At 54.3% G+C, this 12,088-nt stretch overlaps 1 protein-coding gene across 1 annotated transcript in view; it reads right to left on the bottom strand.

The window, feature by feature from the left end:
- Positions 1-12,088, bottom strand: part of BCR (BCR activator of RhoGEF and GTPase) — a 119,310-nt gene that overhangs the window by 35,441 nt on the left and 71,781 nt on the right. The window contains exons 5-8 of the mRNA XM_008697519.2: positions 10,819-10,926; positions 6,903-6,963; positions 5,586-5,638; positions 3,899-4,039 (exon numbers count right to left, since the gene is read on the bottom strand). Of these exons, the coding sequence (XP_008695741.2) occupies positions 3,899-4,039; positions 5,586-5,638; positions 6,903-6,963; positions 10,819-10,926 (363 nt within the window). The remainder of the gene's footprint in view (positions 1-3,898; positions 4,040-5,585; positions 5,639-6,902; positions 6,964-10,818; positions 10,927-12,088) is intronic.

Raw genomic sequence — 12,088 nt, 5'->3', positions numbered from 1 at the left:
TCTGCTCCTGTTCGGCCTGCCCACCTGCCTTCTTCTGCTAGGGGCACCTGGGAACCTGGGTGGAGAATGGCTCCAAGACAAAGCTGGCTCTTGGGAAACAAGACACCACACAAGATCATCCCATTTGCCTCCCAGCCTGAGCTGGGGATGCCAGGCAGCAGTGCTAAGAACAGACAGGCAGCCACATGGGGAAATCAGCTGGCAGCGTGAAGTTAATTCAGCTAAATGAAGGAGCACCCACCCACCAGACCACAGGACCCAGGCCTGGGAAGAAAATGTGCCAGCAGGACCTCTTGGTCCTGACCAGCTCCCAGGAGGTTGAGAAGGGTGTCCTCCTGGGAAGTGCCTGCCTCTCACGGCCCCTGTGGAGCCAGGGCCAGGATACAAGCTGGTTTTGAGAGCATCTGCCAGCCACAGTTCAGTGTCAGGGAGGTACCTGTAATGCTGCCCAAAGTCCCTCTTCCTCAAAGAACACAGCCCTGGAGCTGTGAGGACTGGCTGAAAAGGGTGATGAGATTATAGGAGCCATAGTGGGGGGCGGGGGTGGGGGCTGTTGGCCCAGCTCAGGGCTCACACGGTGCCTCTCCACACTGCTCTGACTGACCCAGGCTGAGCAAGTAGAGACAGGCCACCACTCAGGGGGCCAGCAGTGACTGTGGGGCTATCTCCAAACACCCTTGCCACTGGAGGTACCTTTCCTCTCCCTAGAAAACTGCTAGGAGAGCTAGAAACAGAGACATGCCACCCCCTTTCCATGCTCCCAGCAGGAGGAGCAGGGGATGGGGCTCCGCTCAGTGCCTAAAGCTCTGGTAGCATGCCGAACCAAAGGGGCACATCTCCTTATGACCGCCTACGTCCAGGCAGCTCTCTATACAGGGACCAGGGAAGGGTGGACAGTCCTGTTGGTTCAAAGGGGTGTGAGGGGAGTGCGGCAGGGGCTATCATAAATCACAACACACCTGCGGTGCACACAGGTGTCAAGGCATACGCGGCCTCAATCCTGGCTCAGCTACTTAGTGGCTGTGTGACTGTGGGCAAGTCACCTGACCTTCCTGAGCCAGTGTCCTTGCCTGGAAAATACCTCTAACCTCACAGAGTCACCAAGAGCAATGTCATACACCAAATTTAGAGATAAGAACACAGGGGAAAAAGGTACTGTACCCACCCCTCCTGGGACATGCAGATTCTCTCCTGACTGGTGATCTAGAGGGTGCTTTCCCACCACCTCCAACATGAATGGTGCCCGTGTGGGCAAATCATCACCGCTGCTCTTATACAGCCCCTCAAAGGTCATGAGACCCTGTCTCACAATGAACCTGTGGTGGGGCCGCAGATCCTGAGTCACTATACTCAGATTATGGACACTTAGCAAAGAAGTAAGGGCTTCCCAAATCAAAACCACTGTCAAGTGGTGGGCAGGACTTAACCAGGTTGGGGGACCGCCCTTCTAGCATCCTTTCTACCACACTGGGGATTGTAAACTGGGTTGGGCAGGCCTGAGGATACACTGAGGAGGACGCTCAGGCTGCAATCAGCTCTGATTTTGAGCACCTGATTGATTAGTGATGTCTGCTCCTGGAATGGTGGGGGCAGAGAGCATGAGCATGGACACCTGTCTGTCATACTGGGTTGGCCACCACCCCCCTTAACCATGCATGGGATGGAGAGAAGGCGCGTGCGGGTCAGACTCACCACCTCTCAGAAGGCATTAGCTTTCTCTCTCCTCTTACAGTTGCAGTACCCGAGTGATCCCTTTCACTGAGGCCAACAGGGCCAGATGCTGGTGGGGGAGAGACTGGGTGCAGATAAAAGCCCTTTTCTTCACGAAATGGCAGGCCCCCATACACTTCCTGTTTGGTCGCCCCCTGAGATCCTGACTGTGGGTCAGCATGGAAGGAAGCCTATGATAACAGATGCGGGACAAGGGCTGGGCTGCCAACTCCCAGGTAACATCTGATTTTCCTCACTTCCCTAGGGTAGCCGCCTCCACCAATGTGAGGAGTGAGAAGATATTTCTCTCCAGGGATCCTGAATGGCAGGATGGGGGTGCTGAGGGCAGGCTGAGCACTGTATGAAAAGGGAAAGGACTCATATATTTGCTTCCCAGGAGGACAGAACTCTCATAAGAGAAGAGTCGGCAAAGGAGAAAGAGCAGGTGTCCTAGGAGGGAAGGGTGAGTTGGGCACAAACCCACTCAGTACAAGGACTCTAGGCAGAAGCAAATCCCACATCCAGTTAGGGAGGCCAAACAGAGTCCCTAACGGGGCCCCTGAACGGGGCAGGGCGCTGCTGTTGCTCCAGGAAGGAGATCTGAACCCTACCACCCCTAGGTTCCAGACATCGAACAACTGGGTGTAGAGGCCCTGGGAGGTGCTGGGGACCCACTGCTGCCTTCCATGAGCTCAGAGACTGCTTCTGTTTGCGCGCCGACAGGACTCTTGCCAAAAATTGTGTGCTTTGGGTGCCCAGGCCCGCAGCAAGGTAGGCTCTCGCTCCCACTCTGTTGTAAAAAGGGGGAACAAGTCCAGAGAGGAGGAGCAAGCATGGTTCAAGTTGTGCAGTGGGTGAGTTCACGCGGACATTGGCACTGGATTCTGTTTGCCTGGCTCCAGGGTCTGGACCAGCAGGAGAAATCTGACCAAGCCCCTCGCTCATCGTCAAGCCTGATGAGACTCTGGGCACATGGGAGCCTTCTGCTCAGCACTCAGGCACCACTTCCCAAAGTGGAGGAGGGAGGACAGATCTGAGGGGCCTGCCTGTGAGCCCAGGTGGAGGAAGAAAAGAAACGCTGACTGCGAGAAGGTGAGTCCTCAGTGCTCAACACCTGGCACATGAACCGGAGAAAGAGAAAGAGGTGGCTTTCAGGGGCAGCTACGGTCAGGCCCACTGCTGGCCGTGTCCTGCCTGGGCCATACAGCTCCTGTCCCTGCACAAGAGCCCAGCGGCAGCAGGTCAGCCTCCCTCGCCTTGGTGCTGCTCACACTCGTGTTGGACGCTGGCCTCCCTGATTTCCACAGCTCTGCTCTCTCATTAAGTGCTGCCCGCCAGGGCGGCCCCTCCCAGCAGGGTCAGAGGCAGCAGAGGCCATGGGGGGCTGGGTCCTGCGTTCTTAGCCCTTCTGTTCTCTACTCTCTTATCAATGATTTGCAGGGAGATAAAGGCCAGGGGTGGCTGTCAGTGAGGGGGGGAGGACGAATGAGAATCCTGGCTGAAGACAAGCAAGCCCACACACTGCTTGTATCTCCCTTTCTTCTTCCTGTCTAAATCCTTAAATCTGGTTGTACACGTTTCCCACACTATCCGCAAGTTTGCTTTTACCAAAGACTTACGTTAGTACTTGTTTCAGTAACCAAAATAGATCTGAAGAAGATTTTCGCTTTTACAAGTGGTGACGGCTTCATTTTACACCATTTCAGCTTACAAATGATTTCATAGAATGTTCTGCCTTCGGATAGCAGGGGAAACCTGGAACTGGTTTTTTTTTACGTGTTTGTTTTTTTTTTTTTTTTAAAGATTTTATTACCTGGAACTGTTTTTTAATGAAAGAACACTCAGGAGGAACTAGGTTGTTCCAGGCACACAAATGACATCCTCCTTCTCACCGGTCTCCTCAGCTGGGGACCCCGAGCCGACAAGGGTGTAGGGAAAAGAAGGGGTGCCCTGGACAACTGCCGCACCAGAAAAAGAGGTGGCCAAGTGAGGTGAACGGCCCTGCAACTCCACCCTGACACCCTGCACTGGGGATTGGGTTATAGGGTCAAAGATCCTAAAAGGTACCACATTTCCTGTGTTAGGCTGAATGGCAGGGCACAGTCTGCTGTTGACCAGAAAGGGGCTCCAACTTCCCCCTGCCTGGTGGGGCAGCTGGCACACCCAGACCATCCCCAGGCTCGCTCACCTCTCCCTTCTTCACGGTCATGGACTGCCGGCGGGGCGTGATCTCCTCGTTGATGCTGGACAGGAAGTTCTGTGAGATACGGAGGGCATCCTGCAGCAGAGGGTGGTCGGGGTGGCTGGAGGGTGTGTGCTTCAGCAAGTCCTGTGCCAGGTGAGAGGACTCAAGTCAGAGACAGCCCAGCCCGGGCGCCCACCACGGTGTGCCAACTGCAGATACACACCAGGCAAACTCAGGACCGCCAGCTCGCCAAGTGTCACCGTCCCCTCTCAGACAGGTCAGGGCTAGGCGGGCAGCACTTGCGCGAGCACCATCCCACAAGTAGGTCCTAAACCTAGACAATGCTACGAGTCCATGCTGTGTGCACGCTGCCAACAGGGGCTCCCACTCTCAGGGTCTAGGGCAGGGTTTGTCCACCTCAGCCCCAGTGACATTCTGGGCTAGATCATTCCTTGTGGTGGGGGCTGTCCTGTGCACCGTAGCCCTGGCCTCTACCCACTAGATACTGGCACCCCTCCTCCTTTGCAGCTGTGACAAGAAACAAAGTCTCTGACATTGCTGCATGTCCTGTAGGGGGCAGAATCGGTCTTGTCCAGGACCACTGGGCTGTGCAAGCTCAGGAGAAAGCACCTGCCTTCCCTGCTCCTACTGCTTCCAAGAAGAGACTAAACCTATTCAGAACACAGATGGAAACGTTGACTCCTTCTCCACTAGGAATGCATGTAATTGTGCTCAAGGTCAACAGCTCCTTGGTTCAGAAAAATGATCTCCTCTTCGCTTTCAAGTCTTCCCTGCAGAGAAGCCTGGGGGAGAGCTCTGGTGCCCGTGGTCCCAGAACGCCCATGCCACCCCTGGCCGGCTCTGGCTTCTCCCTGTCAGGAGCTTAGAGGGGACAGAATAAAGGTCTCCGAGACTCTGCCCGATGGGTCACCAGCCAGAGCCTTCTAAACCATGCCTCTCATCTCCCTCTTCATCAGAGGAAATGTGCACTCGACAGAATATGTCACAGCTTAAATACTACAGGGCAGAGCTGTTTGGGCGGAAGTGGGACAATCTCCACCACATCATATTAACGGGAAAGAAGGCAAAGTGTGGGATGATACATATAGCACGATGCCTTCTGCGTAATTAAAAAAGATGCTCACGTGTGTCGGCATGTGCATAAAGGGATCCTTGTGGTGGTCGTGGAGAGGAAGCAGGAAAGGAAATGGAAACCTCACACACTTCAGTGACTTGGTTGTAAATTTTTTTAAAAATGCATGTACAACTTGCTCTAAATATAAGTGAATAGGGTCACCTGGGCTGTAGCGTAGGACTAGGGGCCAGTTTTGTTTTCCCCACTGCCTTCAGGAGCAGCCCCACTGAGGCGAGCCCTCCCCACGCTCCCTCTCTCCAGGCTGGGAGGCAGTGGTCATCCTCGCGGCCGTGGAAGTCACCTGCTCTCTATGCCCCCACCCCGCCTGCCTTGGAGGCCCTTCTTACATGGAACAGGACGGTCCCTCCCAGCACCTCCCCCTCCACCCAGGATACCTCGAGAACCTGCTTGGTCCCCCCTCACCCCCGTGAACCTCTCATTTCTGCATCTTCAATAAAGGTGTGTGGCAGGAACAGGGGCAAGGGGTGGGCAACACTGACGAACATCAGAAGCCAAGAATGCCAGGATGAGAAGGGCCCAGGTAGGGTGACTCACATGCAGGACCAGTGTGCTGCGTGTCACCCGGTCCACAGGCTTGTAGAGCAGGGCTGCAGAGAGACGGGCAGGGTCAGAGGTGGCCACGCACGGAGAAAGCAGGCCCAGACCACCTGCCTGCCTGTCCTCACAGCAAGTACTCGGGCAGGGGGAGGAGCCCCACCGCCACGTCCCCTGGGAACTACTCCATACCCAGTGCCAAGGGCAAACTCCGAGCACCTAGAAGGCCGGGCACATGGCTTTGAGCTTTTGGTCCATGACACTAAATGCTGGGTGCAGAACTAATGGTCAGAACCCAAGCTGAAGCCCTTCCCCATGGAGCTGGGCAGCCCACCAGCATCCTGGTGCAGATGGCTGGCAAGAGTCCCAACCTTGGCAGGAGACCTGCTCTCTGGCCCGGAGGGTCTCCCAGGAGCAGACCAGCATGTCACTCATAATGCCCATCCCTGAGCAGTTTGGAGGCCTGACTCTGAGGACAGCAGGAATTCATGTGCCCACATAGGTCTTGGCTTTCTAAGTGTTTTCAGATACCTGGCCTCCAGCAGCACAGGGGCCCTGGCCAGCCTTGGCAGCCCCCACTTCTCCATGAGGATGGCGAGCCCGGCCCACCACGGGCACAGACGCCTAGATGTGTCCTGACATACATCAGGTGGACTTCCTCACGTGACTCCCACAACTACTCTAGACACGCGTCGTTCTTCCCATCTTACAGATGAGAAACCACGACTCAAAGCACGGTGCAGCTCTGCTAGCAGGGCCGGGTCTGCCGTTCTCTGTAAGCGTAACTCTTCACGCTATCCTAACGACCGTAACCGAGAAGTGACCTATCAGTCCTGATCCTGCTTCCGCCCACAGCAAGGGGCTGGACACACAGGCCTGGGAGCCTGACAACTCTGGCTTGCCCGCTGCCTGGCCACGTAGGAAGGACCTGTGTTCCAGCTCAGTTACTTCTGTTCTAAATCTGTTGTGTCACGTGAAAAAAGGGAAAATAAAATCCTCCTTACAGGGCCACTGGGGACATGATGACATTTTAAATGCCCGGCAGTGCCTGGTTTGTGGATGTTTGCATACCCCTACCATCCTTCCTGGTTGCTACTGTTGGCGGCAGGCTGGTCCTGTCCATGTCCTTCCCCACCCCACCACACCCAGTGCTGCTTTTTCCCTGTCCCCGCTCTCGCTATTAGAAGAATGGAACAGCAAAGGCTCCAGAGGGTGACCCAACTGGGTGCCGTGTTTGCTTTCCCAGCAAATGCCCCATCGGCTCACAGCAGCCGCCCCCACAGGGAGCACAAAGAGGCCTTGGCACAGAGAACTCACTTTCCAAAGAGTTCTTGGTTGTCTGGTCCTTGGCATCCTTGTTGCTTCTGGCTCTCAGGTTCTGCAAAGAGAAAAGCATGTTTTCACATGGGACAACGGAGGCAGCGTTGATGTGGCAGAAAGTTCCGTGGCCAGACACCTTCTGCAGAAAACTCACCCTTCTCTCGCTGCACAAAACCTTAGATGAGGCAAGTCTTAGGGGGCATCCTGGACCAAAGCATGGAATACAGGGTGGGCGGAACGCAAGGCCTGCCCTGGGTGCTGTGGTTCACCTGGGACTGTTGACATTCAGGGCCAGAAATTCTCTTACAGTGGGTGCCCGTCCTGTACACCGTACGAGACCGAGTGGCACTCCTGGCCTTACCTATGGGTGCAGCAGCATGCCCTCCTCCTGTTGTGACAATCAAAAATCCGAAGGCACTACTAAGCTGTCTGTTGGAGACAAAATCACCCCGAGTCAAGAGCCTCTGACATACAGAATGCTGTAAAAACAAGGCAAACCACAGTGTCCTTCCAAAATGCAAAGAACCGCTTTCTCAGAGAAGTTAAACAGTGTGCAAGGGGGCTGGTGGGTTGAAAGACAGTCATCTCTGGAAACGGCCAGGGCGGGCCCCCCACCACTGAGACCTATGCCGGATTCCACCTCCATCCCACCGTCTCCTGACTTTGCAAATGCACAGGCATACCCCAGAGATACTGTGGATTTGCTTCTGGACCACCGCGATGAGGCGAATATCGCAATAAAGCGTGACCAGTGAATTTTTTTTGGTTTCCTAGTGCCAATAAAAATTATGTTTACAGTATACTATAGTGTATCAAGTGTTCAACAGCACTATGTCTGAAAACAACGTGCCTACCTTAATTAAAAAATACTTTATTGCTAAAGAATGCTAACTATCATCTGAGCTTTCAGCAAGTCAATAATCACCACAGACCATCACCAGAAATATAACGACAATGGAAAGGTCTGAAATGTTGCAAGAATTACCAAAATGTGACATAGTGAGCAACTGCTTTTGGAAAAATAGCACCGACAGACTTGCTCAACACACGGTTGCCGCAAACCTTCAGTTTGTAAAAAATGCAGTATTTGCAAAGTGCAATAAAGCGAGGTAGGCCTACACTTCTAACGAACAGGCACTATGGTCCCCAGGAAGAGAGGAGAGCTTTTTGGTGGGCAGGTCATGTTTTCACACAACCACATCAAAGCCATCATCAACTGGACCCAAGGTACCAAAAGAAACCAGGATAGAAGATCCCTGTGTACCTGAAATCATCTCCAGGAAGAACCTATGGTTAATCCCATTACCAGGCTGCTGAACAACAACACAAAACAGCACTGGGACGGGAAGGGGCTCAGAGATGGCGTGCCCAACCTCGTGTGCTGCAGTAAACCTCTCACGACTAAAAATGACGGTATTTAGAGCTCACTGGAGCCTAACTCCACCATGCCCTTTGGTACCTCTCTTGAGAGTTTAACGCTCCTCACAGTGATTATTCCTCCGTACGTCTGCTTCAGCAGTTCCCAAGGGGTGTGCGGAGTGTGAGGGGGCGTGAGCGCAACACGAGCCTCCGCAAAAACCAGGTTCCATGCTCCTGTGAGCCTGGGAGGCGGCCCTCACCCCACACGCCCCTTGGCAGTGCCCCGTACACAAGCGTGCAGCGGTAGGTCCACAAGTACTGCCTCAAGGAGACTTACGAATTTGGCTTAATCCCACAGTTCTCAAACAACGTGGCCCCAGAGGTCCTTTTCCCAGAACTCTCAGTATCTATCGTGTGGGAGCTGGTGTTCCATGGAACCCAGCTTGGGCATCTCTAGTCTATCTGGACGCTGCCCTGGCTCATTTTCAGGACTGGGAGCAGATGAAGGGCCACTGCTCCACTGTTCCCTGTCCTGGAGGTGACCATCCAGTCCCCACGCCTGAGCTCTGACCCCCGGAGTGCAGCCTCTCACAGCCTGCTGCTTCTGTTTCCTTTGGTTTTGTTCTGCTCTGTCTAGGTGGCTGCAGTCTCTCCAGGTCTCCTTTAAAAACACAGGTGGAGTGAGATGCTGGGTGGCTCAGTCGGTTAAGCGTCTGCCTTAATCAAAGGGCTCGGGCCATGATCCCAAGGTCCTGGGACTGAGACCCACATTGGGCTCCTTGCTCAGCAGGGAGCCTGTTTCTCCCTCTGCCTGCCACTCTCTCTGCTTGTGTGCTCTCTCTCTCTCACAAAAAATAAGTAAGATCTTGGGGCGCCTGGGTGGCTCAGTTGTTAAGCGTCTGCCTTCGGCTCAGGGCATGATCCCAGAGTCCTGGGATCGAGCCCTACATCGGGCTCCTCCGTTGGGAGCCCGCTTCTTCCTCTCCCACTCCCCCTGCCTGTGTTCCCCCTCTCGCTGGCTGTCTCTCTCTCTGTTAATAAATAAATAAAATCTTAAGGAAAAAAAAAGTAAGATCTTTAAAAAATAAATAAATAAAAATAAAATAAAATAAAATAAAATAAAATAAAATAACACAGGTGGAGAACCACAGTGGACGCTGCCTCCAAGGTATAAGCTTCACAGAGGGCCAGCTGAAAGCGGTCTCCCTCCCAGCATCCCTGCCTCAGCTCAGATGCCCACAGGACCACATGACCCCTGGGTGGTGTCCCACCATTGCTTCCTACCTCCTCTATAGAAACCTGTCTGGGTGGACTTGAACTTGGCCCCCTTTAACTGAAGCCTGCTGTTAAAGGATTTGTCAAGGTCACTCTGGATTCTGCACCAACATCCCAGCTAGTGGGGCGGGGGGGGTTGCTAAGTGAAAGAGCTGAAGAAAGATATGGCCTAAATGCTCCAGGCAAACCAGAGCAGACAGGGAGAGACGTCTGGAGCCAGCCTAGAACCCTGCGTGCATGTAGCCTGTTACCAGCAGCACTAGGCAGGGACTGCCTGCCCCCACAGGCTCTGGAGGAGCAGCATGGCACCCATTACCACCATGAGAGACAATGAGCACCCACGACACCCCACCTCCCATGACAAATTACAAAATGGCACAAAGCCCCCAGAACAAAGCCAGGTATGACAATCGGGGTATGACTGTCTCTCAGCAAGAGAGACCCCACTCACTCCCTATTTCTAGTTTCCAATTATCTTTTTTATGCTAATTTCTCTCATGGAATCTTTCCACCCAGAATCCTTATTTGGTGGAACGCAGGCAAGTCAGAGCTCTGAGGAGCTGGAGGCATCACAAGTAATGACAGGCCCGGAAAGAGGAAAACGTTACCCAATTGCACAGGGCAGAAACAGGATGTGGAAGGCTGGGGAAAACCCCCACGGGGTGCCTGGAGAGGCGGGTGCTGTAGGCTCTGGTCCAGGGCTGGTCACTGGCCCTGACAGCCTGCTTGTCCTCTCTGTATCTGAGGTGCTCTTCAGAGGCCCCTCATGCTAGCACTCTGGGGCTCGAGGTTTCAGTCCGTGTGGAGGAGCTCCAGCCTGGTGCTTTCTTCAGGTCCACGTGCTAGCTGCTCAGTGTCCCCGGCAGGCTAGAGGAGGAACAGAGCACAAGACCCCTCCCCGGCTTCTCTCTAGCGACCACGTACCTCCTCGGCCCAGGACTCTCAGGTCCAGACCTCCGCTAACCAGACAGAACTATGGACACTCCTTTATATTGCACACAGATGGTGCAAGACAGCATCAGTCTGGGGCACTCGGCAGAGCCCCAGACTTGGGCCCCGGCCTTGGGGAGGCAAGGCACTTGTGGCGCTGCCCCTCCTGTGTCCCCTGCACAGGACTGACAAGGCCAACCCAGAAGCATCTGGAAACAGGGTGGAGATTTACAACCAGAACCCGGTTTGGTGCGCCTTGTTCTCCCGGGTCATGATGTACCAACGACCGGCCCACGTCCCACCTGGGGGAGGTGGAGGGGTGCACCTGTATGAACAGTGTCACGAGTACCTCAGAGATTTCTGCAAACTGAGTGTTGGCCTGACAGCACTTCTCAGCCGTTTCCATGGCAACTCCGTAGTTGTCTACAAAGGCCCGGTACACACCCAGCTGGCTGGCCTGCAGGGAGGAAGGAAAAGAGTGTGGGACAGGTGCAGGACAGGTGCCGTTGCTCCCCATCTTTCTGAGAAACAGGCTTCTGTGCACAGCTCTGGAGAAACCCCAGGTGCAGCGGACAGCACAGAGCTGCAGTCACCTCAGCTCTTCCTCACTGTCACCTCCCACCTGCTTCCCCTCCCCACGCACTGAGCATGCTTCCCTCTTCCAAGTGACACGTTGAGAAGTGACTCACAGCCCCAGGCAGGTAACGACTCCCTTCCACAACTGCTGATTCCTCCCACCCTATTCATACACACAGTGCCACCAGCAGTGGCTAAAATTCAAGGCTGTCCATGAATGCAGACAAGAATATACACAGGTGGGATGGAGTGGCACCTTCTCATTCTGACTGCAGGAGACTATGGTGGACAGGGAGATCAGCCCCTGGCCTAGGGCGGCCACAGTGCCTCGCTCTTGTCTGATCCCTTCAGACACATAAGGTCATGCAATCCAGCTGCCCTTGGCAAGACGGGGTCCCACTATCTAGACATGAGCCCAGCCCAAACTTGACAAGGGGGTCTAGGTATCACACTCCACACTTGGTGTGTGGGATATGTGCTGGCTGCCAGCTTCAAGGCCAGAGGCATCTTGTCTTTTGTCAAACCAAAGGTATTAATAGAGGGTCTCTTCACATAACCTGGTCAGACACCCAACTGAGTGACAGCTTCCATGGGTATGGGTGTGTGTGTGTGTGTGTGTGTGTGTGTGTGTGTGAGCACACAGCCGCCACCATCTCTGGGCCCCAGGTCACCTTCAGAGGTAGCCAAGGGGAAACCAGCCCTCATCCTGTACCAGCAGAGCCAGGTCTGGGGAGGATAACAGAGGACCCCAGTGACCCGCTAGCCAGGATTTTCCACTGCAGCAGACCAGGGGCTGGAAGCCTAAAGCTTTAGCTGATCCTGGTGTTTGTTCTGTGCTGAATCTGAATTTTATTTCTACATGCATTTGCATGTATACTGAATTTTATGTTTCTTCAGATGATAATCCCAGATGCTGGGTAAGCCAGGCGCCCTTGGCAACAGTCTGGTCTCTGGCTCTGCTCCCTGTGGAGGCTACATGGGGGCCACGCCTGGCCCCTACTGCACCGATCACCCTGACAAGTCACTGTATCTCCAAATGCCAA

The sequence above is a fragment of the Ursus maritimus genome, unplaced genomic scaffold (assembly GCF_017311325.1).
Source record: "Ursus maritimus isolate PB19 unplaced genomic scaffold, ASM1731132v1 scaffold_33, whole genome shotgun sequence".
NCBI lineage: Eukaryota > Metazoa > Chordata > Mammalia > Carnivora > Ursidae > Ursus > Ursus maritimus.
The sequence above is the reverse complement of the archived record's forward strand: the minus strand, read 5'-3'. Positions and strand labels throughout refer to the sequence as shown.